At 38.3% G+C, this 24,367-nt stretch overlaps 1 protein-coding gene across 12 annotated transcripts in view; it reads left to right on the plus strand.

Annotated features, from left to right (window-relative positions):
- The window catches only part of MYBPC1 (myosin binding protein C1), a 76,091-nt gene that overhangs the window by 36,485 nt on the left and 15,239 nt on the right, over positions 1–24,367 (plus strand). For 6 of the 12 annotated variants that reach the window (XM_065658232.1, XM_065658233.1, XM_065658234.1 and 3 more), the window contains 17 exons: positions 724–780; positions 4,305–4,471; positions 5,787–5,919; positions 7,535–7,659; positions 8,883–8,988; positions 9,296–9,462; positions 10,959–11,121; positions 12,369–12,475; positions 13,686–13,819; positions 14,786–14,942; positions 15,585–15,689; positions 16,300–16,488; positions 17,874–18,008; positions 18,081–18,161; positions 21,897–21,965; positions 23,074–23,241; positions 23,732–23,820. In XM_065658232.1, coding sequence (XP_065514304.1) covers positions 724–780; positions 4,305–4,471; positions 5,787–5,919; positions 7,535–7,659; positions 8,883–8,988; positions 9,296–9,462; positions 10,959–11,121; positions 12,369–12,475; positions 13,686–13,819; positions 14,786–14,942; positions 15,585–15,689; positions 16,300–16,488; positions 17,874–18,008; positions 18,081–18,161; positions 21,897–21,965; positions 23,074–23,241; positions 23,732–23,820 — 2,152 coding nt within the window. The remainder of the gene's footprint in view (positions 1–723; positions 781–4,304; positions 4,472–5,786; positions 5,920–7,534; positions 7,660–8,882; positions 8,989–9,295; positions 9,463–10,958; positions 11,122–12,368; positions 12,476–13,685; positions 13,820–14,785; positions 14,943–15,584; positions 15,690–16,299; positions 16,489–17,873; positions 18,009–18,080; positions 18,162–21,896; positions 21,966–23,073; positions 23,242–23,731; positions 23,821–24,367) is intronic. The other 6 variants (XM_065658240.1, XM_065658243.1, XM_065658241.1 and 3 more) reach the window with 2 other exon arrangements.

Consider the following 24,367-nt stretch of genomic DNA (forward strand, 5'->3'; position numbering starts at 1 on the left):
AACATCTTGCATGCAAAATCTGGGCTGAAATATTATCACAATTTGACTTAACATTTGCAGTATTTTGCCCTTTTTACAATTATTAAAGGAATTTTTTGTCTATATGAGGTTTTTAATAAGGTATTACTGTTTCAGGTCACATTATAGAAAGAAATGCACCTTCACAGGACTGTGATTCTATCTGTAAAAATGTACAATATACTGCTTTTTCTTATTTTTAACTGATTTTTTCCTTCATTTAGAGAAAGGTTAAATCTTAAGTGTAATGCTTTGCAATCAGTATTTGACACAGCTATGCATTGTTAAAAGCACCACCCAGCAAAGCAAATCTTTGTTTTACATTCATAGCAAAAGATCAGCACAAACCCTTTGTTTTTGTAGACATACACTATGGAAATGAAAAACAAAGCTCTTTGTGTTGACTAGCTCACATTTATTTGTGTTACAAAATCTAACACAAATCCTGGCAAATTTATGTATGCAGTTACAAAAATTTGTCATCAAAGTATAATAACAAGCAATACAAACCTTTGTGTTATTTTTCACAAGTGCCTAAGGAAACATAATTTGCGTGAAAAAGAATACAAGTTTGTGTTGATTTTGTACCATTATTTGTGTGTCTGGACAGTGTTGAGTATATGAGACATGTAGAGCGTTTGCAACGAGTGTTGTTTAAGTCTTCCTGTATTAAACAAAGATTTGATCTTTTTCTATTAATAACAGCGGTGATGGACAAGACGATGCAGGAGAACTTGACTTTAGTGGTCTCCTGAAACGTAGGTGAGAACCAAGTGATGCAGTGAGCAGGTGTGGATTGCAAACTATTAGGTTCTCACACAGAAAGAGTCAGGTGTAGCATTAATAACTTCTTAAGAATTTTCTGACTTTTCATTTTTTTCAGTGCTTCTAACTATTTTTCTCATAGTATAATATGCAAGTGGTCGGTATATTTTATTTTTAAGTGTGCAGAAAAGAAACCTCAGATTTGAGTGCACTGGGGAAAAAGTGAGCAACAATCTAAAAAGTCCAATAACATTTCGTTTACTTGCTATTTCTTTGGTGTTTGCATGGAGGGCAGTGGGGGACAATTTCCTACAGAGGGATGAGCAGTACAGAAAATTGAGTCTGGTGCAAGAGTGAAAAACTGCAAGGGTTAGATTTAGCCCTTTGGGTACATCTTAATTTGATTTTATAAGCATCCTGATACCAAAAAAAAAAAAAAAAAATCATATATCATACTTCCCGAACCATAAACATTGGTATTAATTCTTTGTAGTTTTCCGTTTCAACATGTGCACAAAAGTGTTCCATGGTGTTTTATTCAACTTAAATGTTGTGATGGAGAAAAACTTGGTCACATGTTTCTCTGGTTTGCCTTGGAAATCTGGTGTTATGATAGTTATGCCTCTAGCTATTTTAGATCTTAAACTTAGTTTAGTCTTTTAATAGGTTAAGAAAAAATAGTTAATTAGTAATTTTTTTTTAATTTATCACAGAAATTCTATATGCCATGGAAATCAATGGCAACTGACCACAGAGAACTGGAAAAGGAACTAGATGCTTTATCTCATCTACCACTTACTCTGAAAGAGGAAAACCCTATACGCAGTATTAATCACATAAAAAATTTACAATGGGCCCATGGGCTATGATGGTGAGGATAGTATTTAAGTAACTAAAGCAAATGAGAAAACTGAAGGCAAAAGCAGGCAGTGAAAGAATTACCTGAACCAATTCAAATCCACCAGGTCTTTGGTTTTTTAATCTTCTCATCCCTAATTAGGATCTTCATTTTGACTTTTTATCGTACTAATACAACTTACTGTGACCGTTCTCATGACTGCCTGTGGGGTGTTTGATTAGCAACATGAGAGTTGCATGTAAGAGATCTTGATGTTTTTGTGGAAAGAGAAACGTGACTTAAAAGTCATTATCACTTCACTAACAAGTAACTCACGTGTTTTGTAAGATAAATAATGTATAACCATGAAAGCATAGTGTACTTTTCATGTGGCTAATGGGCAACGTGAACTTTTAGTTTTTAAACACCGTTATTTGATATTGATCAAATCAGTTCATCATCTCCTTGCTTCAGGCACTGAAATGCAACCTCATACATCTGAGCTTAATTAAATAAGATTGCTAATTAAGTGCTACTGTGGATATTAATAGCAATCTTTATGAAGACAAAACCACATTTTCATTTCAATTTTTTTCAAAAGGCAATGTTGCAGGTGCATTCCTTCTCTTTTGTATGGTTATATTACCAGGGGAAGAGCTATGGTTCACCTGTGGTGCATAATACTTGAAACATGTTTTTTAAAGAAGACCTAAATGCATAGAATCTATATACTGCCTGTTTTCTAATTTTGTGCTGGTGTTGCAGGAAGTCAAACCAGTTCTTATCTCAGTAAGCCACTATGTGACTCAATGCAATGGATCAGCAATGGCACGAAATTCCAAAAGGCACAAGATCTGAAAAACACTCAAACATTTAGGTTCTTTTTAAAAAAATATACATCTTTCAATTAAACGCACATTTTGGGGAAACAGATCTGAAACTGATTTTGTGGAGAGGTCAGTCTGCTTAGGAAATACCAAGCATTGTTTGCCCACTACCCACAGCAGAAACTGTTGTGGTCTCAGACAAAATTGGTTTGCTCTCTAAGTGTCAAAATTTGTTCTCCAGTTATGCCAGAGGAAAAGAGAGTCTGGAATTATTTCAAGCTGGTTGAAAATCAGGATACTCTAACTGATCCTCATTCTCAACTACTGCCTGATTTAAAAGGGTACATTATCTCGATTCCCATGGAATGTACCTCCTAGTAGCACAGACAGGCGTTGCATGGCAAGTGGCCAGCCCTGGGAGAGGAGAATTCCACCCCATGGGGTGTGTCAGCTTTTATATATGTTTGCAAGCTGATCTGGACTTGCCACCATGCAGAAGGAATCTCACTGAGACGCCAGTGTTGGCTGGACATAGTCATCCTCCAGAAAGTATGAGCACAGATAAAAGTAAAAGGAACGAAACATAAAATTACATACCTGAGGTTGTCTAACAATAATTCTAACAATGTAAGTATTTCAAAGACTCTTGAGTGAGCAGGGGTTTTTTTTCCTTTTTAAAAATTGATTGAAATGGATTGAACAGCAAAGTGTTTTTCCATCATTCCTCATCCCACCACACAGAGATTCTCATGGACCCCCAGTATTATTTCTGTATATGTTAAAGAAAATTCTGTCAGATTGGATAGAGCTCAGCTCTAACAGTGTCTCACTCAAAAGCTCAGAATTTTTGTTTCTCAAATATTTATTTTCTTGCTCTGTTCTCAAAAGTACTGATTTGGTTAGACCAACTAGATCAAATCAGAATGATCCTGATCTGATCCTAATGAATTCACAGGAAAAAATGTCTAGATTTCTGCTCCAATGCCCAGATCATTCTGGCAGTTCACTTTTTTGAGCTAAACTGTCAATCTCAAAAATTATACTTCTGTTTAGAATGCTTCCATTGCTCTCTCATTTAATGTCTGCCATTGTGGAAATAATTATACTTCTCTTTATCGGAGCTGCAGATAGTAAATACGGTATTTAAACTTCTGTATAAAGGTGATGTTATTCACATAGGCCACTGAAAACACTCCCTGCTCTTAAGACTGAGATAAACATGGAAGCCAACAGATCCATCTTGCAAGCCCAAGCTGGTGTGAAAATTTCCAGGTCCTATCCATATGCCAACTTTAACTAACTCAGAGAAACATTGGTGTAACTATAAACAGACCCAGAATCCCTTGAATTTCAATGTCCTTTCATTGGTCACCCTTAGTAGCAATTACTGGGACTCAGAGTTTGAAAGCATTTTTACATAATTATGACATGTATGGATTAGACTCAGATCTCAGTGGTGCCATCATAAATTGTAACTGATTCCACTCTGATTCCACTCAAGTTACAACAGATAAAATGGATTTAGGTGGGATTAGCCCATATGTTATTATAGTACAACATTTTCAAAAGGCATTTTTCTAAAATAATGAAGCGATCTAAAAGCTCTCACAACTAATTACATCAGAAAAGCCCAATTTAAAACTTATATCTAAATTCTGCCTTGGAGAAGTGGAAAGATGTGAATGTCATTCTGAGCTATTCACTCATACTGAGTGAATAAAAGCATATGATAGCAGCTTTCAAATTTTGATCAAAACATTTCCAACCTCACCATAGATTCAGCTTCGTCTCTTTTTTTTATGGTGTGATAAAGCCTCACTAACTCTTTTCCCATAATTTTATTTTGCTACTGATAGGGAGGTTAAACAGCAAGAGGAAGAACCTGAGGTAGATGTGTGGGAGCTCCTGAAGAACGCGAATCCCAGTGAATATGAGAAGATTGCTTTTCAGTATGGTATCACTGACCTGAGAGGCATGTTAAAGCGTCTCAAGCGCATGCGCAGGGAAGTGAAGAAAAGTGCAGGTATGGATAAGGCACAATATTCTCATGTTCAGTAGTCAAGCATGGGTGTCCACCCTAAAAACCCAAACTTACTTCATTTCCATGTAAGAGGACTTGCATGCTACAACCCAAGCCTTATTACTGCATGAAGTTATGAGAGGGTGGCTTTGGTTCACTGTGGTTAGTGTAAACACCCTGTCCCATTCAGTGCCTACCAGAAGCGTTCCTCCCTCTTGGCCAAACAGTAGATCCAGCTGGAACAAAGTACCCCAGTTGTGTGGAAAGGTGTTACCTGATGAAACAGTATGGAAATTAGACGTTGTGTTATCATTAATATCTTTTGCTCTAAAATAGAGTCACTCCAAACACACTGTTTGCTCTTCACAATTTCATTTTGCACTTAATCTGACGTTCCTTTGAAATCCCAGCTGTACTAAAAACTGGCTGGCAGGAATTGCTGTTCCCCACCCAGGTGCATCACATGGAAGTACCTGAATGTTTTACTGGGAAAGGCGCATCTCTCAGCACCTGGGACCACTATGTCTGGTCCCTCTCTCCATTTATTTATTAATTTTTTGAACCACAGATATCTGCTCCCCTGGGTCTAACTTTTGTGGTTGGCAATATCTAAATGTCAATGCTAAAGTGTTTTGAAATGTTTGAGTTGCGCCTGGCCTTATCTTGCCCAGAACAACTTGGCCTACATTTGCACATACCAAAGAAACTTTTTGAAAAGCTCCACTGGATTTCACAGACTGACACCTTTTGCCTTGTTTCAAATATTTTTGCAAATGTTTTACAGCTGTAACATTTATCACCAGTGGAACTGCATTGTACACCTTGCAACCTACAGAAAGCATCAGGAAAGCTTATTTGGCTTTTAGTCAAACCAATGTGTTTATTCTGATAGTGGGAAGCTCAATAGGAATTTTAGCTTAAAATTCCCTGTTAACTTGCATGGTTGTGCTAATAGAGAAGTCCTTTGTAACAGATTCATTTTAAATGATTCCATGGCACCAGCTTTATACCATTTTATTCTGACATAGCACTTCTCAACAAGCTGTCAAAGCTATATCTACCCAATCCTATTCAGAATACATGAAGAGATACTAGTTTGAACTTGGTCAAAATAACCAGATCTGCATAGCTTTGCACTTATTCTAATGTTTCTAGAAAATAAACTGATTCATGTGGACTAGCCTAAGAATACAGAGTGATGCATAACATTGTGTACATGCATTGTGACAGATTTGACGAGATTTATGAAATATCATTTCAGCATTCATATTCTCATTTTCTGATCTTCTTTTATAATAACACTTGTTTTCCACAACAGCCTTTGCCAAAGGTCTTGATCCTGCATATCAGGTGGACAAAGGAGGTAAAGTAAGGTTCATGGTGGAGCTAGCAGATCCAACAGTGGAACTCAAGTGGTATAAAAATGGCCAAGAAATACGACCAAGTGCAAAGTAAGTAGTTTTTTCATATGTAAGCAATAAATAAAAGCATGGATCTCTCTCTTTGTGCAGGTTGCACCAATTTTATTTCTGAAGTCCATTATACATGAAAAGTATGCAAATGATCCTATATTGCTCATGACCCAAAGAAGTTCCCTGTATGCTAAATGTTAATGAAGATTGGCTCTTTTGCCTCGAGAAAAAAGAATTAAAGATCCTCATGGAGCCATTTCTTACTCAGTAGTTTTTAAAAAATTGGGAAGCACTGTGATGAAATAAATCACTTGTCCTCAGTCCCATGTCTGAAGGAGGTCAGAATCTTTCTCCAGTAATTGGGTGCTAAGAGGAGAGATATTTAACATCACATACTTACCCACCTGGCTCATAAACCACTTGAGGAAAGGTGAGCGAGGTTTCTCTCACCTTCCAATACCCAGTTAACGCTCACACTGAAGTCAACTACCTGCATTAAATTGAAGAGACTTCAGTCATGTGCAACAGGTCTGGTGTATCCAAGCTCCTTCATCATCTGTATCACCTGCATATTGGTTTCCTGTCTGTCTTTATCTAGATGAAGTGGCTTTTCAGGTGCAGACACTTGAGCACAGTTAGAGCAATGGCTGGAAGTTGGGCCCAGTCTCTAGTGTGAGCTCAACCAGCTTTTACAACCTGGTGCAGAAAATCCCATTCCACAGTTAGACTCAGCTAGGAATGATGATGTGCAACCACTAATGCACAACGATGAAATGTTCCTCAAATGTTGCTCAGCAGCACAAAATCCCAGCAACTTTATCCTCTGGCCCTGTGGGGAAAAAAAAAAAAAGGCAAAAGCCCCCTTACAGAGAAGGGGCAGATTTCTTTCATTCTGTTGCTGCAAAAATTGATGAAGAATTTCAATTAATATTCATAATTGACAAAAAATGCATAATAAAGAGGGCACCTTTTCTTTAGCCCCTCTATCTGCCATGAGCTGTTCAGAACTGTTTCGCAGTCAGCTATATGGATACCACTCCAGCAGAAGGACCTGGATTGCATGTTCCAGTGCATTTCTTCCAGGCTACTGAAGCAGCTGTCAGATGCTAATGAGCTTTGGTCATTACAAACCTGGAGCAGATCTAAACTGGTGACATAAAGGTGAAAGGCTCCATATCCCATTACCAAAACCCCATATCCCATTACTGATCTCTTGTGCCATCTGGCCTACCAATAATATTAACTTCTTAACTTCAGCTATTATTATACTTCACAAAAATGTTAAGAGTGTTGGAATGAGGATGGTGTCCTGTTACTGGTTATTTTCATCTTTACTCATCTAGAGTTTCAGACTCCGTTTTATTTGCCACTCTTCAAAGCCTGCTCATTTTAAAAATTTTTTTATATCGTCCAAGCCTGGGATTTTGGAACATGCCAGAAGACACTTTTTGTCACCCTACACCACACCTCTTTTTGCTAAAAAGTCAATGATAGTTCTGTTGAATCTCAGAAACTGCTTCCCAGGACAATTTTTCCAGTTCTATGTAAAAATCGGGATCTTCACCTCTATTAATCCCTAAAGCATTTTTGACATAAAACAAAAGGGGTCCATCAGTTTTGTTTATGTATATTTGCTGTGTTCCTGTTCAAACAGATACATTTTTGAACACAAAGGTAATCAGCGAATTTTATTCATCAATAATTGTACGATGACAGACGATGCTCGATATTACGTGACAGCTGGTGATGAGAAATGCTCCACCGAACTGTTTGTGAGAGGTAACTTCATCAGTTCACTCCTACTTCACCTACTGTAAATTGGTGCAGGTTCTCTGACCACAACAGAAATTAACAGGGAGGATCTGGTTCGGTATATTTTTGTATTTGTACTGGCAGCCCTTATGATCACTCCTTATTTCTGTGATCCCTGACCATTTTTGCTCCTCATCCTGTATTTAATAGTTTAGCGAAAAGCCTGAAATGTGGATATGGTTGATTTCATACTGTACGTTGGGATCTAGTAGGGCTTTGATTCCCTTCATAGCTACAAAGCCATTTTGGAGACTCCTTTATTGTAGCATTGGCTTTCCCAAACACGACTCTTGAGTAACTGCTGACCTTGATACTATTGGTCCGACAGATCTGTTTCAAGTACTCTCAGATCAGGCTTTCTAGCAGTTTGTTTTCATTCCATCTGCACAGATTTAGGGGAAGACTCTATCAAAAGCTATGAACAGGTGGCCATTTCTTTGCTCTTTTTGTTCCCACAGTGTTGATAGTCTTACTGATAATATTTGTGGCATCGCTCACACATGCACAACAAAACAAAAAGAAAAACAAAACTTACAGTGAGAGAAAAAAAACATCAAATATTTCAGAAAGCTATTTAAAATAATGGAGCCCATTACCCCTATAAATATCATAGGATAACTGTTGTACAATCTCTTGCTTTTAAATAAACTTGAGTTTTGACAGTAGGAACCGGTTAAACAAAAAAGGGCACTGCATTATGCCATCAGGTCATCTTATTGTGTATAACGGGCTATAGGACCTAATGAAAACACTGGTTTATGAGAGGGATCTGTGGGAGGTAAGAGGGGAATATCAGCTTCTCATGTCAGCCTACCTGGACAAACTGTCAACAAAAAGGGATCCAAGGCAGGTATTAACCTGAACAAATGTTATTTTTTTATTTAGCACATTTCCTGCTAGCATCTTAATGAGCAATTGCTTTCCTGATTTAAGGCGGAAAAACCTGAACTGAGTCTGATATTCAAAAGACTAGTAGATTTGGCACTTAGGGACGTGGTTTAATGGTGGACTCGGCAGTGTAAGTTTATGGTTGGACTCAATGATCTTAAAGGTCTTTTCCAAACTAAATGATTCTATGATTCTGTGTTAGAATTTCAAAGCAGTATCATCTTCTATAACATTATTTTGAAAATTTCTTTCACTTAGTTTTCTCTCTCAGATTGTAAATCTGTAATTTTCTCTTCCCAAAGATCCTCCGATTTTGGTGACGAAAGGCCTGGAGGATACTAGTACCTATGTTGGTGAACGAGTAGAATTGAGCTGTGAAGTATCTGAGGATGATGCAAATGTGAAATGGTAAGCCACACTTTGAACAGATATTGTTTTCCTTAAGAATAAAACCCAGGATATTTTAATTGTAGGCAAAAACAGGAACAGCTTTTTCTATACCAGTGAGCCTGAAAATTGTTAAGAAAATCACAAGAAAACATTATTCAAGAATGCAGCAACAGCAAAAATATCCTTACACATTCATGCATGAGTTTGTATAACCTTTTATTGTGCCTTAAGTCTTACAAATCCTTCTCTGGAAGTTTCAGTCTATGGGAGTCTCATTTGCCCAGGACTTTTATTGGAAAAATAATCATCCTTTGTTTTCCATTAGGTTTAGGAATGGTGTAGAACTTCCTAATGATCCTAGATCTCGGTATCGAATCAAGGTTGAGGGTAAAAAACACACTTTGATCATAGAGGAAGCTGCAAAAAATGATAACGCAACTTACTCAGTAATGACAACTGGAGGCCAGTCAGAAGCTAAGCTTTCAGTTGGTTGTAAGTATCTTGCTCTTGAATTTGTCACACTTTACTGGCTTACTCATCTTCCATACCAATTTCTTTGCTGCAAATCTCCATGACAGTGGATTTCCTTTAGACATTCTTCGCAGTAACAGGCAACGAACTAGTCCTGCTGAAAACTTTCTGCCACTCCATTAAGAGGGAAAACAAAGCTGTCCATCCAAAGAATAACAGGTCAACAAAGTGAAATTTTCAACAGAAATATCGGCTTTTCTTGAATCCTCTCAGATTTTCATGGGAAAGGCAAACCAATGCTTTTTAGACAAAACTAGAGGGGGGAGGGGGGAAATTTGGACAAAATAAGCAGTTCTGTAACAGGGCATGCTGTTAACAGACATCAGGGTCATTCAATCTGAACTTGTAGGCACAAACACATGACTGTGTAGCTCCCTCAGTACTCTTTGTGCAATTTCTCTTTAAAACATCTGTGTTTTATAGTGAAATGTATCTTCCCGTCCTCTAAAGTTATCATACATTATGCATAAACATAACACTGTTTCGTGATACTCATACTGCTTTCAACTATTTTGTACAAATTAGAATCCTAAGCACAACCAATTCATGTTGGAAGTTGTTCTCCATAGCTATTGAACTCCATCATCTTTCCTTTCATGCAACTCCTTCTGAGGATTTTCCAACTGGCTCTCTATAAAATTCTCCCTTTTCCATCACTCTTTGTTCCCTACGTCAGATCACAGTCAGGGATATTTAATGCATACAGATGGTACTGTGTGTTCAGCCTGGACTCTGGTCTACAGCATCTAATCTTCCAGAAAGTGGAAGTGAACTGGGGCACCAGTTCCCAGGCTCAGGTTTTACAAAACCCAGTAATACCTGTGGGTATTCGTAGGTAAGTTAAGGCAGTTTAGCAAACATGAGAACGAGTAGTGTATGAAGTTAAGCTTTCTGTCCAGTCAGCATTTGCTACCAGCCTGACAAAAGAAGTTGAGAAGTACAGTCCTCAGTTAAGATGAAATAATTTGGGAATTCTCCAAATTACCTTGGATCAGCTGGAAGAGCTATGAGAGCAGTTAGATCACTGCTAGATCACAGGAAAGGCAGGTTGTAACCCCTTCTAGTGCATAGGTCTGGGGACACAGGTCTTTCTCTTCTTGAAAGTTTCTTACTGGACTCTGGGGGATAGAAACACCCTACCTCCAGCACCTATACACCAGAGAGGGGACTGCATCCAAATTATGCTCCCGAGCTTAGTTCTACTCACAATATCCATGGAGTTTCCCCAGACAGAGTATGAGTATTTTGGATCACCCTTTCTAAGGCATCAGACTACATGAAAAGAAGTTAATTTATGTAGCTGACATGTACATATTACTGGTACTTCAACATGAGAACTTTATTATTGGAGACATTTTTCTGATTTGAAGACTATTGTAATGGCTAGGAGCTCTGGGACAGAATCATGAGCTATTGTTTGATATTAGCGTTAATATCTCTGCTTCTGTTTTACTAAGTGAGACCACTGAAGATATCACTTGCACTGGAAGACCAGACTGTGAGGCTTGGACAGGAAATCCACCTAAAGTGTGAGATATCCGAGAACGTGTCAGGGAAATGGTACAAAAATGGGCAACTGGTCGAAGCCAGTGACCGTGTAAAGCTTTATCACAAAGGAAGGTAAGCCTGTTGTGTATCAATTTGGCGTTTGATGGAATTACACCATAGAGATGTGCCAATATGTGGGTTACTTCACTAAAAATTATCGAGTAATCAAGCCTAACTTATGTTCCTCCAACATTTTTATCATCAGAAAAGCCATGTCACCTTGCTCCCTTTCGTCTTGTGTCTTTTGGCTGTGGAGGGCCACAATCAAATCCTTGATCCTTCTGAGTTCAAGCTATTAATTTTTCTTGACATTAATGTTGCTGTTAGAATGGAATATTAAGTAGTAAAATAATTGTGAGACATTATTAAAAATAGCTTTTAAATGTCTGTTTTTCTGCTAGCTTCTGCTCATGTCTATTCAGACCGTGTATCTCTGTCTATACAAAGTATGTGGAGATATCAGATCCTTTTGCATTTATAATCCGTCCTTTTTCCTGGAAAGTGTAAAAAAAACCCCCAAAACCAAAAAACAAACACAAAGCCAAAACAAAACAAGAAAAGGTCCTGCCTTTTTTCAGCTTAGCATGCCATTTATACAGCTGGAACTGCACTTGTGAAGATGCTCCTAAAGAGGCTATGAAATCTTTGCATTGACACCATAATGTTTGCTAAGTCACAGTAAGGAACAAGTGCCAGCTGTGCAATGACTCCTTGGATTGACATAAAGTGAAGGAGCTCCTACAACCCATGTAGGCCCATAGGGTGAGGTGAGGGAAAGGGGAGCAGAAAGGGTGCAGAGGTGAGTCCTACCTGGAAAAAAGTTTAGCCACAGCAGGTGATAGGAGAGCAAAAAAATCATTGTACTGGAAGACGCAGTTAGGTAATAAGAGCAACACATGCTTTGCTCACCTGTTTCTTTATTCTGGCAAACAAATAGTAGATTGGATCCTGTCACAAAGGTCTAACAAAAGTCGGAATATTCCCACAATGGGATCACCTAAATATTTCTTCTTCAACAACCAAGTTACAATTAATAGCAGCAGCAGCAAAGAGATTACACTCCTGTATTTTTCTACTTCAGTGTTCAAATAAAAAATATTATGATTGGTTACATTATTTGGTGGTTTTCTCAATAATATTTTGTACAAATCACACAGTATTTATTCAGTGAAAACAGAAATAAGCATCCAGCAAAGGATTTTTTTTGTCAGTAATTTTACACACTTGCACAGATCTCCTAAACTTTTAATAGGCTTTTCCTTCTAGCTTCACACAACCTTCAAAAATAATAAACATTGATTTCTTCGATTTTTTTACAGAATCCACAGATTTGTTATAGCGAGCGCTGCTGTTGATGATGAGGCTGAATACATGTTTGTACCAGATGCCTATAATATTAATATTCCATGCAAAGTACATGTTGTGGGTAAGTATATGGCACGATGACTTAAATATAACATCTCTTTCCTTGGCCTTTGGAAATTAAAAGCAGTGTGAAATATCCTTGATTACAGTCAGTTTGTTTCCTTTGAGCAGACATCTACCAGACAACATACACCTGCTGCTTTGGGAAAGTGCAAGTGAGGTAGTCAAGGAGTACTTTGCCTGTGCTCAGGCTCTGTTCCTAGTTTACAAGCCTGGAGGAGCTCTCAGGGAAGGCTTCTAACTAAGAGTTTGTGTAAAACAGCTGTTGCTCTTCCCTTTTCAGTTATACAGTGTTGTCTCCTTTGAAGAATTTGCTTGCTGACGTTACAAAATGTGATTTACTTTGGTAAAAGCTCAGTAGAATAGGTACATATTTACCTATTCCCTAAATACCTTAAATGATATCTAGAGAGCAAAATGTTTCTGGGCAGCTTTTATTCATTCAGCAAAACAGGCGGCTTGTTAATGATCCCACTCTTTCAAACAAAAATAAAACTAGGCATTGACTCTTCGCACAACAATACCTCGCTGGCTTTTATCTGCAATTAGCAACTTGAATGTCAAAAGAAGAGCAATAGAAATGACCAAAGTTTTAGAAAATATGTTCTATAATTGAAACTGAAAGAAGTGGGGTATCTGTGTTGGAAAAAGTATTGGCAAGGTTTAGGGAGAATAAAGAGGGAAGGGGTACTAGAGGGGTATGCTCACTGATATAACTTCCGATACATTAAAAAAGTTGTAAGAGGATATTAATCAGTTGTTCTCCATACACATGGGTTACAGCAAAAGTGACCACTTCATTTTCAGAAAAAGGATTTGGGTTAAGAATATTTTTAAACTGCAAGAACAGTGATGCCTGAAGCATGGTAATAGGTGTTGCTGAAAGCCTGCAATTGAAATTCTCAAGAGCCACTTAGAGGAAATCTCTCTCAGAAGTTACCTGAGTAATTCTGCCTCAGGAAGATAGTTTTTTTAATTGTCCTACTATTCCAAATTTTCTATGGTAACATGATTTACTTTTATCAGAAAACTGTTTTCTTAAAAAGAACATTTCTTCACAAATTTTCCTCTCAACAAAGAATTAGTTGATTGAAAATACTGGGAAAATAAAAAACATAGAGTCTGTTTCTCTATGTTGCAGACCTGTGCCAGTCACTGAACTCTGAGAGTGGCAGCCACATGGCACGCTTAGACAATCTCTCCTTTTTCAGATCCTCCTAAACTCCACCTGGATGGTCTTGGGGAAGGGAACACTGTGACAGTAGTGGCAGGAAGCAAACTACGACTTGAGATCCCCATCACTGGCGAGCCAACTCCAAAAGTCATGTGGAGTAAAGGTGACAAGGTACATTGTTATTATACACATTTCTTTAGCTTAACAAGGGGCTGAAACTAACAAAGGAAAAAGATATGGTTTTGCTATAAATAAATTATAAAGGAAAGAGACACATGAGATGCAGAAGAAAACTAATGAAAATCTACCAAATGGCTACTTCTGTACATACTGCCCCAAATGGCTGCCAGGTTTTGACAGAAAGCCATGGTATGGTCTGGTTTTGGAAAATGAATGATGAATTCTGATGGAGTGTCAAGTCTCAAATGAAACAATAGGTTGAGCAATTGGTGTCTTGCATCTGGTGTGTTAAAGTAAAACCTTGCACAGGTCAATCCCTGGCTGTGTAATAGCAAAAAGATGCTTTTTCATATTTAAATTTCCATTGTGGTATGCGGAAGCTGGAACATGCTATTATTACTGGATTCGTCAGAACTATCTGGTCAAATCTCTGACTACTGTTTTTCAAATATTAATTGTTATATCACCACTGTGGACTTGTCCAAATAAGAAATTATTCTAGGAGAGCTCTTACTCAAAAAATATGTGCCAGCATTTGAAAATTGTGAGACAAACCACTGACCATTACAGCCACTCTGACCTTTAAACTGAATGAATTACATTTTTGATCTGACTTTTGGGAGGATCCGTTACTCTCTTTCCATCAAATTAATAACGGGTAGTGTTGACAAAAGCATGTTCTTGCTCACAGGACAAGCAAGCCTAGTGTGTCTTCCTTTGAGATGCAATGGCTGAACTGAGTGCCAAACAGTAACCATATTTTAAAGTTAGTTATTTGTCCCTCAGTTATTTTCTCATTTTTGTGATCATTAAGTGACTGAAATTCTGAGCTTTAGTGTGTTTGCTTTAGTATTTTTGCTGAAGTGTCCTGTACTGCATCCAGATTTTGATTTTTGAGCATTTTGATTCTCAAATCCAGAAAATATTACTTTAACCTCTGTTTACTTTGATTAATAGTGGATAACAGACAGTGGAAGGATACGGGCAGAAACATACCCAGACAGCAGCTGTCTGGTCATTGATACAGCTGAGAGAGAAGATTCAGGTCAGTTCAGAATATCATTAAAGAATGAGGCTGGAGAGGACACAGCTCTAATCAACATTAAAGTGGTTGGTAAGTCATGTGGAAGAGTGCACATGAGCAATATCTTTTATTATAGCCCTTTTCAACAAATGCTCCTTGAAGAACCCTACTTCTCTGCACCCCAGCGAGAGACAAATTCTTCTTCCTCTATCCGAAGGGTCTCTTCTGTAGACGCTGTCCTCCCTACATACCAAATTGCTGTAGATTGTCAGAAAACTTCAATTTCCCAGTTTGTCCCCATTTTCAGATGTGGAATTGAGGTGCAAGGAAGGATACTGAGGCTCAGTGTTACTGAGGACACAGGAGTTTAGCATGGGATTTAAGTGAGAGTTAATTATCACCCTGCTGCCACCTCATGCTGCAGGGGCCAAACCTGTGCAGTTGCCTCTGGCTGCCCTTAACACTCTCCAATCTCCATCTGGCTGTGGGCTCTGTCTTACCACATGCCCTCAAGTGCCTCTCGAGTGTCTTGACTGCGCTGAAGAACCTGGCATTTATCCCTTCCTATCCACCTGTCAGGATCCACAAACACCTTCTTTCTTTCTCTCTCCTCATTAGGAAATCCTGTTGCACTATTCAGATTTCTTATCTGACATTTTCTATTTCAGCCTGTGCATGAAAAATATTTTTTTTATTTTATTTTAATAATAATATTTACTTTCTTTGCAACAGACGTTCCTGATCCTCCTCAGGCACCAAATGTGACTGAGGTGGGTGAAGACTGGTGTGTTATGACCTGGGAACCTCCGGCAAATGATGGTGGATCACCCATCTTAGGTACATACTTCTCTTTTTTTTTGTAGTGATGTTCTAATAAAGACAAAAGAAATAAACTCCAAATAATGGATGCCATAGGATCAGAGTTTAGTCCAGGCCCTAGAGAGTTGCACTTCAAGCATCCAGTTACAGGAATGTTCCACTCATTCTTTGACTTTATTGGATACCTGGCTTTTTTAATGCTTTGAGATTTGTCATTTTGTATGTTGCCACATTATCAGTCCCCTTACTTGAAAGACAACCTCTTACAATACCAAACTCTGAACCATTAGCCTGTTTGAATGTTAGCAGGAATTTCAGAAACAATTTAATGTGTAAATTGGAATATCTTCTAATACACTGAACCAACAGGAAAGACAGAGGGGCCCAGAGGCCAGCAGAATCACTTTGAACTAAATACAGCGGTGTTGTAAGTGGAGTCCAAAGAAAACTCTTATATGGCTGTGAAAGCCAAAGAGGTGACTATCAGGTAGCTTGCAATGGGAAAAATTTAACAATAATCCTTAAACCACTCTGAGACTAGAAGGGGATATTGAGGTGTGTACAGAAAAACCTCACTATTGAGCTTTATGCCACCACTTACTATAAAAAAATTTTGTTTGGTCGATAGGATATTTCATTGAAAGGAAAAAGAAACAAAGCTCCCGGTGGATGAGGCTGAATTTTGAACTGATTAAAGAAACAACTTTTGAGCCAAAGAAGATGATTGAAGGTGTTGCTTATGAAGTCCGTGTATTTGCTGTTAATGCAATAGGCATTTCCAAACCAAGTATGCCTTCGAAGTCCTTTGTTCCTTTAGGTAAGTAGTCAAGTATGTATTTAGAAAATTATCATTAATAAATTGTTACAGTAATCTAATTATATAGGTGCAGCATAAACTATATATCTATCCTTGAAGGATTTATAGCCTTTTATAAACAAGAAACAAGGATGTATAGACAGAAAAATGGTGCACAACAATAAAACAGTGACACGCTATAGGTGAGCCTGATATGGTCAATACCATGGTCAATAAGTTTTAAGCACCAAAATTAACAGTTCCACTTTTTTATGTATCATAGATACCTCTAGAGTCAAGAGTCAAACTATTGCCAGTCAAGCTGGCAATTTAGAGAATTGACGAAGATGATGCATTATAGTCTTGGTCGTTTTGTGTATCTTTCTCCTGATATAAGTTTGGTCAGGCACTGGCTTTTGGCCAAAAAGGGTCAGGAAAAGTGACTAGAAGTCTAAGATCACTATTTGCAGGCTGCACTGTATGAAAATGAGACATCCTTTCACGTTTCACTTCTTATGCTTTGCTGTCATATAGCAGTTTGTCATTTTAAAAAAGGTACAGGTATTCACAAATAATCCATATATTTCCATTTTAAAAAATCACAGGTATACTATCTATCATAAAGGTAGAAATCTATGAAAAAAAATAAGTGAATTTGCCAAATATTGCAATAAATCATATGACAAGACACATTTGAATAGTCTCTAATTTCACTCTATGAGCTATGGATCCCCATTAGATGAAACAGGGGCTTTTTTCCCAGAAAGGGATTACGTATTTTCAAAATCCTTTTGCAGACAATCCAGATTAGTCTAGGATGTATTTTGTACTATTCTATATATCATCTTATTGCTTTATATTAATGTAACAACTAGAGGGCCTTGTCATTCACCTAGTGACAGATTAATTCAGTGGCGTTTTCATCTAGAGAAACAGATTTTCAAACTATTGTGACAACCACAAGTCCCTGTAAAAAAAAGGTGTCTTGTTCTGTAGGTCAGCAAAGGTCCCCCCCTTGCCCAGCGGCACCCCCACAATGCAAAGGAGGAGGAAGAAGGTGGCTGCTACTGCTACAGCATGTTCTCCTCTTGCCAGAAAATACCTGCTGTTGTAGAACATGAGACTCACAACTTCTCTGCTCTACCTTCCACCGCTCTTTGTCCTCTTGCTCCTGAGCAGGAGGAATTTGACTCTGGGTTAGGCTGTGAGCAGATATGGGATGAGGTACTTGCTTTTCCTAGTTCGGTCCTGATCGAGAAAGATATGACAAGGATGATTGGAAATGCCTGGTAGGCAGGATTTAGCCTGTTGCCTACAATGCTAAGTTAGAGGAACCCACTCCATAAGCGTAAACCTTTAATTGTAACACAGTTTTCTGCCTTCTCCCTGCTGCCTGCTTGCTTCAGCTGTTACCAGCCCACCAACTCTCCTGGCAGTGGATGAAGTGACTGACACCACAGTCACAATGAAATGGAGGCCACCAGACCACATCGGAGCGGCAGGGTTAGACGGCTATGTTGTAGAGTACTGCTTTGAAGGAAGTAAGTGACGACGACTGTGGTATGTTACTCACAGTGAAAGTAGGTGAGACTTTCTCTCTTTCTTCTCTACAGGTACCAGGTGCTCTCACTTTAAGGCAGAGACTAATCAGTCAGAAAACCTCAAGCAGCAGGGTTTTGTTCAGGCTTCCTTTGGTTTGTATTCCAGATCCCATACATTGACTGTAGTTCGATTGATCTTACATTTGATCTGAAATCCAAATCAAAAGCCATATAATCTGTCGTAGTGTACCAAGTACTGTGTTAATCGTTATTCTCCTTTTCGAGCTAATCGAAGAATCAATGCAGTAAAGAGTGGATGGATGAATGAATAGGAAATAATGAATGTCTGTAAGTATTGTCCATAATATATGCAGGTTGGCTGGGTTTTAGGGACAGGTGGTCCTCTGTGGGGTAATTCCTATCTTGACGTACTACTAATTGGCTACTTCAAGTGCCACTTCCCAATACTGAGGACAGACAGCCTCTCCAATAGCTGGCTGTAGAAGTTATCTAGCCATGTGAAGTTCATGCCTGGATATTGAATTTCTCCAACTTTTCAGTGTAGTTAGATACAGGATCTTTAACTATGTCCATGTAAGACATAAATCTATACAAAATTGAAGGAGAAAGATAAAGATGTAAGAGACTGAATAAACTTATGAAAGTAAAATAACAAATAATAGGGAAGTATAATTTATATTTTACAACTAAGAATCTTTGGTGATCAAGCAGCAGAAACTTAGTATTTTCAAGCAGATTTTCTTCTGAATTGGCATCAAATGAAGTCTATTTTCAAAAAGTAAAATCCACCAAGACCTAAGTAAGTATCAAATAGCCTGGATTTCTATTTGCAGTACCCAGCCTCCGTGGGCAAATGCCAGTCAGTGAGCCTCCAGCAATGTTGTGTATTTGGATGAACAGGACACAGTCATCTTCAGCTCCACTACCTGCTGCTTTTGACTGCACTGTAAATCAAGTCATGAATTGGACACTTTTTTTTCATAAAGGCATTTATTTCGATGAAACATTTTCATTAATGCAGTCCACAGCCTGGAGACAATATGTAGAGGACAGAACTTGTCATTCACACTGTCACGTGTTGTAGATTCAGACAATCCAGGAAAACGATAGCTCACAAAAGTGGTCAGATACCGCAGGAGCACAGTGTCCTCAGCTCTCACTCCAGTGAGTGGGAGAAGGAGTGAAGAAGAACCATTGGCTTTTCTCAGGAGCACTCAGCATCTTGTAGTGTTGGGCTGAATATCTGTAAGGAGCAGGAGCAGACTGCAAGAAGCTCAGAGGTCTGGAGAAGATCACCTGAAGGCAGCTGGAATGGTAGGAAGGGTTTTCCTTGTATATTGGGAGGGAGCTGCGCGAACAGGTCAGAACAAGTAAGCATGCAGTCTGACATCAAGATAAAGCATTCCTAGAATGTTTCCACTGTACAGGCAAGATGTATGGGAATATAAACGGGACCGTCAATGTGAGTACTTCAGTGTATGCTGTATATTATGCACTGTTTAGCATTGGTAAGATGGCAGGGGAAAAAGTTAAAAGTGCTTGTAATATGCCACTGTCATAAAACCCTTGACATTACAGTCTGTGATATCCAAATTAGGTAACAGGAGAGGATGAAAAATATATATACGATATACGCTAATGCAAAATATGTTTTTCAGAGCAATCTTCCAAATCTATCTTTTAAGGAAGGCTCCAGGGAGACATTATTGTGGCCTTACAGTACTTAAAAGGGGCCTATAAGAAAGATGGGGACAGTTTTTAGGGGGGTCTGTTACAACAGGACAAGGGGTAATGGTTTTAAACTAAAGGAGGGGAGATTCAGGCTAGACATGAGGAAGACATTTTTTACAATGAGGGTGGTGAAACCCTGGCCCAGGTTGCCCAGAGAGGTGGTCGATGCCCCATCCCTGGAGACATTCAAAGCCGGGCTGGACAGGGCTCTGAGCAACCTGATCTAGTTGAAGATGGCCCTGCTCATCGCAGGGGGTTGGACCAGATGACCTTTGAAGGTCCCTTCCAACCCAAACTGTTCTATGACTCTATAATTAGACAGAAGATCATTATATATCTGTTGAATGGAACAAATTCTTTTTTTTTTTTTTTCAGATAGGTTTAAAACATATGAAGATACAACAAAATGGCAGTCAAGTCTGTCATTTTATTGCTACCCACCTCAGTTAAAATACAATGGGTACAATGTATTTTACATAGCTTTCTGAGTGTTTATGTATATCTATATATGCCTCCTATATATGTATATACATATATATATATACAGTTCACATTATTTATGTATATATGTTATGAAAATTGTTAGGAAGAAGCAAGCTTAGTAGAAAATACCAATTTGAAAAGGTGTGTTATTGGAATATGCATCCTTTTCTCTGTGTTCAGTCCCTTTTTCTTTCTTGAAATATTGTGGTGCCTCCTTTTCTCAGTTCTTTCAGTGCCTGTTCTGCCTCAAACTAATTTCTTCTATAATGTGTAATAACTCTTTTTAATTCCAAGGTATTTTTATGGACGTCTATATTCATTCTGCTGTTCTTTTAGTCATCTGTTTGTAAACTCATTTGTCTTTACCTTCTCCATTCTTTCATCATTGTCACTGAAAGTAGTTTTAAACAGGGCTTTTCTGAATCTTCTTTATCACAGCAATCATTAAGAGAAGTCACAAGCTGAAAATATAAAGACAAAATATATGCATAATTATAATTTACAAGAATCGTGTACATGAGCATTGGTTTCACTTAGTGAATATTGGTATTTCCCTTTAGTCTGAACCTCATAACTTGATCAACATGGTGGACTCTTGAACATCCTTAACTATGGTAGCATCTTTGACAGCTCTCAGTGTATACTACTGAACTGGAGTCTCATCATGAGTATCCGGACTTGGCATTGAACAGATGTGAATAACATGAATATAGAACTCCCTAGAGCTAGTTTACGACATCCAACTTGAACCTCTTGCTGTGGTGATGTGGAGTAGACCAAATCATGTTGACACTGAGGAAGACAGTTCCTAGTAATGTACTCTGCCAGGTGGTTATGTGTGACATTTCACAGTCTGATGAGCTTGGCCCTTGTTTTCCCTAGGACACCGTGTTTATCTGCCTTTAAAGGGCCATTGTACCTGCAGATGATCTGTTTTCATAGTTAGTAAACAAGCACTTCAGAGAGTCTCTGTTGGCTGAGTTCTTTGCCAATGTATCCATCCAGGACCATGCACAGACACTACAACAGTATTTTTATTATCCTGAAAATAGCCAAGTCTAGGATTCCAGGAAATCCAGGGCAGCGATAGCTTTGTTCAGGAAATAAAGCCTTGGTGTTTACATCATATCTGTCATTATCCATAGTTTTGGCATTCTTTACTTTTATTTCTGTGTTGCCTTTAGCTAAATGTGTTCTCTTCTCTGTTTCCCTAAGTTTTTTTTCCAAGACTTCTCTTTTTCTGTCTTGTTCAGAATTCTTCTCTGAATGTCTTCTCTCTTCTATGATGTGTTTTCTCCTCCTCCTACACTTCTTCCCATCATCATTTTGTTTTGTTTTTCTCTTGCAAACGTTCCTTTTGTCTCTTTCTTTTCATCTTTCCAGGGCTGTGATCAGGCCCAAAGGAAAAAAAAAAACCACCTTATCTCCTCCTCTTCTTTTATCCGTTAGCTTTCCTGTCAGCATCATGCATAACTGTTCTTTGATCTAGATGCCCTCTTCCTATCTCTCTCCTTCCTGCAGTCTCCCTAAATAAGGGTTCTCTAAATCTTTAAAGCCCAGCATCTGTCTTTGCATACTTACTAACAGGAATTGCTAACCACTGACAAAATGCTCCATCTGTGTGAAAGTGGGTGTCTCTGATTAATTTTAAAGATGGATTCTCACAAGGTATATCGACAGATCTGTCTGAGGAATTGGTGGAGCCACCTTTTAACCTGGAAGGTACAGTATTCAACCAAGGATATAAATCTTCTTTACCAAAAGAAAAATTCTCTTCATAAAAGTAAAGATAAATCTCTGAGAGTGAATTTTAGGGGCAACAGTCTACAGAACTTTCTGTAGTACATGTACAAGGGGAGGGGGAGGTGCTCGGGAAACAGTCTTTGATTGCAACCCTCTTGTGCTAGAAGCTGAAAGAAGCAGATTGAAGGAGAACTTTATTCCTAAAAGTAAGACATACAGTCATGAAAATGTACCACAGTATTGCATGCTAAGTCTACAGGGCTCTCTAGTTTATAATATAATAGTGGTCTTGTCTTCTGTGCCAATATCATAATGCTATCTTTATACGACGTGGAATGTATTGATAATGACTTGCTACTGCATAAATCTGACTCCAAATGTCAAGGCAAGAGCAGCGTTAAAGCAACCTATGTTTGGACAGCAGGGTGGAAAGGAAAGTATCATTTGTAACTGAAGTTTTCAGAAAGGCTGTACTGTTACGATCACTCTGGATTACATGCGACTGCCTAGGAGGAGGATAAAAAATCCAAGAATTATGTAATTATGTGAATAATTCTGACACAGCCTATCTTTTTTAACAGCATAAGGAGAGATGGCATCTCATTGCAACTTGCAGATATTCTGTGTTTCTCTCACCCCTGCATTCTCAGTGGTACTTTGAAGGGTACTCAGTACTGGTTTAATTATGATATTTTTGAAATTAATTGTAAAATCCATCTCTCTCCAAGGAAGCTGTTAAAGCAATGATGGGTGCTTTTGGAAATACACTCTATGTTCCACTTGTTTTCTAACAGCTGAATTTAAAAAATAATCAGTTTTCTCTCTGGTGCAATTAAATGGTAGACGCGCTCTAAAAACATTTCTTTCTCTAGACGTAAATTTATAATCAGCAGGTTTGAAATATTCTTCCTACATATGAAAGTGAATCAATATCATGTTATAGCATAATTAGAAAAAACAGCTAGAGGTATTCATTAGAATATAATGAAGCTATTACTGTTCTGTAATTTTCCTCATCCATGCAGTGGATGTATTTATAATTACCTATTCTTTGGATTCGTCCTCCCCTCCTCTTTTCCTAAACCAGCTGATGAATGGATCGTGGCTAACCCGGAGCTGACGGACAAAACGAAATTTACTATCACTGGCCTGCCAACTGGCTCGAAAATCCTTGTGAGAGTAAAAGCTGTGAATGCTGCTGGTGAAAGTGAGCCCAGGTACCACCCACAGCCTATTTTAGTCAAGGAAGTGATAGGTAAGATCCTCCTGCCTACGCTCACCCACAAATACACTCTGCTTCCGTACTTAGTTCGGGTTTTTTAAGGCTGATACTTGTTGTTGGAAACAGATTATTAGGCCTTACAAAGCCATCGTGCAGTGGATAAAAATCAGAAAACTTCCTCTAAAATTATCCACAATTCTTTTCATTCGTTTCATTTCCAAGCCTTTATCGCTCAGCCTTTCAAGGCTTCTTTTTTTTTTATTGCAGAACTTGAAATTAATGTTGCTTTTTTTTGAGTTGCACTAAATTTCTCACCTATTCCTACCACCATAACATTTGTTGTAACCAAAATTGATGGCGTCCCAAATGTAACATTGTGGGACCAATAAACTTAAGATGCCGCACTCATTAGTCACTTCTGGTAAATGCAGACCACAGTCTTCTGTTTATACTGATGCCTATCATTTCAGCCTAAAACAGAGAAGAAGATAAGTATCAAACACAAGCTTTTGGCTTTTTTCAGAACCTCCAAAGATTCGTCTACCAAGACACTTAAAACAAACCTATACTCGAAGAGTTGGAGAAACTGTGAATCTTGTGATTCCTTTCCAGGTAAGAATTAAAAACACTGACAGGAAAACATTTTTTATTTTTATAGTGCTACATTTTAACTTCTTTCTGTGCAACTTGGGTTGGCCAGTGAGTTAACTTAAGCAGAAGGGGAAGCACACAGAAGTACACAGGTGCTTAAAAGCTTTTGCCTTGACCTCTCAAAAAAATGATGCTGAGCCGATTAATGAATTGGCTAACTAGCTTAGACAGACTCATTTGTCATCTGTCATTCAAAGGACATTCATAAATCCTCCCAGTAGACATTACATGTGAGATAAACCCTAGCAAAATGCAAAATGGTTACACTGGTAGAAGTTGATATGGTATCAAGGGTGGGACTGTAGCATTTAATCTTTTGCTTGTCTTGAGAGAGGAAAAGGAGGGGGAAGAGTGGGCAGAGTTTCACTGTCTCCTATAGAAACTGCAACTGTAAAATCCTTGAGATCACAGCTATAATCTGGCTTTTTCCAAGGAGATATCACATTTTCCCACAGCATCATGTTAACCTTCATTCCCATACCTTTTCCAACAGTGACTGTCTCTCTAC

This window comes from Caloenas nicobarica, chromosome 1 (assembly GCF_036013445.1).
Source record: "Caloenas nicobarica isolate bCalNic1 chromosome 1, bCalNic1.hap1, whole genome shotgun sequence".
NCBI lineage: Eukaryota > Metazoa > Chordata > Aves > Columbiformes > Columbidae > Caloenas > Caloenas nicobarica.